The 3,983-nt window shown below is 37.1% G+C and overlaps 1 protein-coding gene across 1 annotated transcript in view; it reads left to right on the top strand.

The window, feature by feature from the left end:
- LOC104783655 (putative F-box protein At3g28280) overlaps window positions 1-1,470 on the top strand; it is a 2,490-nt gene extending 1,020 nt beyond the window's left edge. Inside the window, exons 2-3 of the mRNA XM_010508785.2 lie at window positions 3-692; window positions 1,447-1,470. Of these exons, the coding sequence (XP_010507087.2) occupies window positions 3-692; window positions 1,447-1,470 (714 nt within the window). The remainder of the gene's footprint in view (window positions 1-2; window positions 693-1,446) is intronic.

Raw genomic sequence — 3,983 nt, 5'->3', positions numbered from 1 at the left:
AAAACTCGCATTGTTCTTCATGGTCGCTCATGTTTAGTTGTTCAACGAGAGAAATCGTGGCTCATTACGGATGTGATACTTGGGGTCTTCCACGTTCTCTAGGCTTCTACATCTCTTCTTTCCTAACTAACAAGTTCAAGACTCAAAACGGCAGGTACAAAGCATGGGTTTACACGGACGACGTTGGGTTGATTTTGATCAGTGAAAACTATTTCTGCGCCAAGAACCGATCCTTGTACGTAGCTAATCCTATTTCACAGGAATGCGTACGAATCCCTTCTCATGCTCATCTCAACGAATATTCACGGCCCTTGGGGATGGCCACACAAACTAAGAACGGCATCTTCTTGGGTTACAAAATTGTTGTGGTCGACTTCCCAGCTAAACCTTATAGTTTGTCGATATTTTCGTCTGAGACAGGCTTGTGGAGTCACAAAACGGTCCATGAACATTTCCCTTGGCGCTATAATACGGCCATCAGCTTGCATGAAAACATTCACTGGCTCGCTGGCATCAGTGACCAGGAAGAAGGTGTTGTAACCATGGATCTTTACGCCACAGGTTCAATTCAATGCCGTGTTACGCCTTTCCCTGATTCAGGAAAACATCCAAGATTCATTAGATCTCTCTCAACTTGTCAAGGATCTCTCATGTATATGAACATAGTCTCTGTTTCCAAAGTTGATGGAAGTGTAGTAGAGGATAAGCTATGTGTATGGAGGCTAACGAGCGGAGAATGGCAACTAGTATCTGAAATCACCCCTACTTTTATTGAGACCGGTTTCGAGTATTTCCCGTTGGGAATAAATCCTTTTGATGATAAGAAAGTATACTTTTGGAGCAACAAGGACAAAAACAGGTTGTTATCTATTAACTTATGCAATGGGAGGTTTGTGATCCACAGTGAGTTGGAACATAGCGGAGATGGTTGCACTCTGAGTTCCGTTGAATGCAAGAGAGCTTTGCCACACACCATCGAAGGATCACACTTTCCCTTGTACTTTTTGCCACGATGGCTGCATCGGATTCCAGTGAGAAGTGTTCTCAAAGAAAGCATCACCACCAGTCTCTTTCCTTCAAACTTCAAACAGCTCCAGAACAATCTCAACCGCAAAACTCACTGGGCAGCTCCAAAAAAAGTTACAAGTTTAAGAGTGAGAACTGAAAAAAAGATGTCAAAATTTAAACAAAGATGAATGAATGGATGACGAGGTAGTCCACCACTTGAAAACTCTGCTTTAGTTTTATGTTAATTGATATCATGAATTTCATATATATCTGCTTCTACCTTTTCCTGCTTTTTGTTGAGTTCTCTAAGGTGGTCTACCTCTCTCTTGTATAAATAAATTTTTCTCAGACTCCTCTCGTTCAGCTAATTCTCTCTCTAATGACTTTGCCTATATAAGACACCACATCTTACATGCCAGACTTGAGTGTGTGTTTCAGCTGGACGTCATATCTAACAGGTAGCGAGTTCAAGATTAAGATTGCTTCAACATTAATCTCAATACCAAGTTCAGCTGCAAGAAATCATATATATCACTAATGTTCTTATCAGCTGTTCTTTTAGTTTCAACCATCCTGATAGTTTAGCAATGAGGCTTCCATGTACACATGATTCAAAGTAGCGGTAAAATACAAAGACAGAAAAAGTGTCCGGATGATTAAAATATTACTCTTATCAATAATCAATATAAGATAGTTTGATTTAAGATAACAAAAAGAGTTTTTGAAATTTCTAAACCTCCAACTTTTCAGAAAAAAAAACAAAAAAACAAAAAAACAAAAAAACATGCATCAACGTTTTACGAACTAGGAAGAAAAAAAAAAATCTCTACCAATATTGTAATTGTTGTGAATTATAACTAGAATACACTTATGTGTTTTGTAATACTTTGTAAAGAGAACAAGAAATGAAAGAGAGAAGCAGCCACGAGAGAGAGTGGAAACACTTTCTTTGATCAAAGACAACTTCTATATATTAATCTTCTTACAACAACTCCTTATTTATAGTGAGAACTAAAAAACATGAGTCACACACTTATACACTTGGTAATGACAAGTGTTGAGTTAGTGTAATACTACATGAACAAGTGTCATGACATGTGTCTTGTGATGGATTAATCACAATTATATTTCATAATACTCCTCCTTTATTATCCATCACCATTGACGAGTTACGTACTACCTCATTAAAAACTTTGTCACGGAAAAACCCATTGATATAAAAACCATGACAAGGGAAAAAGAGCATAGTAACGTAATCTCCCCCTCGAAAAGATATGTATAATCTTTCTTCACAAATCTCGTAGACGACGCATTCCAATACTGTAAATATGCTTTCTGAATGTGGTAGTCGGAAACGCCTTTGTGAATAGATCTGCTGCATTGTCACTTGAGCGGATATGTTGAATATCAACTTCTTTCTTTTGCTCAAGTTCTTGAGTGTAGGAGAAAAATCTTGGAGGTATATGCTTTATTCTGTCGCTTTTGATGTAACCTTATTTGATTAGGGCGACACAAGCAGCATTGTCTTCAAATAATGTTGTTGGCTCTTTGCTGATGAATATTCCACTCGATTCTTGTATATGGTTAGTCATTGATCTGAGCCATACACATTCCCTCGATGCTTCATGAAGAGAAATTATTTCTGCATGATTTGAAGAAGTGGCGACCAAAGTCTGTCTCTGTGAGCGCCATGAGATTGCAGTTCCTCCAATTGTGAAAACATATCCAGTTTGGGATCGGGATTTATGTGGATCTGATAAATATCCTACATCTGCAAAACCAACAAGACCAACCGAAGAGTTTCTAGGATAGAATAATCCCAAGTCAATCGTACCTTGAAGATAACAAAGAATATGTTTTATCCCATTACAATGCTTGAGGGTAGGGGATGAGTTGTATCTTGCAAGTATATTTGTAGCGAATGCACTATCTGGTCTAGTGCAATTTGCAAGATACATGAGTCCACCAATAGCACTCATATAAGGTACTTCGGGACCAAGTATTTTCTCGTTATTTTCACAAGGTCTGAATGGATCACTATTGACATTCAGAGATCTACAGACCATTGGAGTACTCAAAAGAGTCGCTTTGTCCATATTAAAGCGCTTTAAAATCTTTTTCGTATAATCTGATTGATGCACAAATATTCCATCTTGGAAATGTTCTATTTGGAGCCCAAGACAAAATTTAGTCTTTCCAAGATCTTTCATTTCGAAATCTTCTTTCATATGAGTTCTTGCATCATCAATCTTCTTTTGAGTTCCAATTATATTTAGATCGTCAACATATACAGAAATGATCACAAATCCCGATGGAGATTTCTTTATAAAGACGCATGGCATATTTCATTATTAACATATCCTTTCTTCAATAAGTATTCGCTTAAGCGATTATACCACATACACCCGGATTGTTTTAATCCGTAAAGTGATCGTTGTAATTTGATCGCACAAATTTCATTAGACTTAGAGTCTAATGCCTCAGGATTCTTAAATCCTTCTGGGATTTTCATGTATATATCATTATCCAATGATCCATATAAATATGCTGTCACTACATCCATAAAGTACATTTCTAAATTCTTAGAAGTTGTTAGACTCATTAAGTACCTGAATGTAATTGCATCCATGACTGGAGAATATGTTTCTTCATAATCAACTCCAGGTCTTTGAGAAAAACCTTGTGCAACAAGTTGGGCTTTATATCATGTGATTTCATCTTTCTCATTTCTTTTTCGCACAAATACCCACTTGCAACCAACAGGTTTTACATCTTTAGATGCAGTGACAAGAGGTCTAAAGACATTTCTTTTATTGAGGGAGAGAAACTCAAGTTGCATAGCCTTTTTCCATTTCTTCCAATCAGGCCTATGTTGGCATTCTGATACGGACCTTGGATCTGGATCGTCTTTTTCATGATCAATCTCTTTAGATACATAAAAAGAGAATATTCCATTATCATCATGAATTTCATCT

The sequence above is a fragment of the Camelina sativa genome, chromosome 4, assembly GCF_000633955.1.
Source record: "Camelina sativa cultivar DH55 chromosome 4, Cs, whole genome shotgun sequence".
NCBI classification, from domain to species: Eukaryota; Viridiplantae; Streptophyta; class Magnoliopsida; order Brassicales; family Brassicaceae; genus Camelina; species Camelina sativa.
This window is presented reverse-complemented; position numbering and strand designations above follow the sequence as displayed.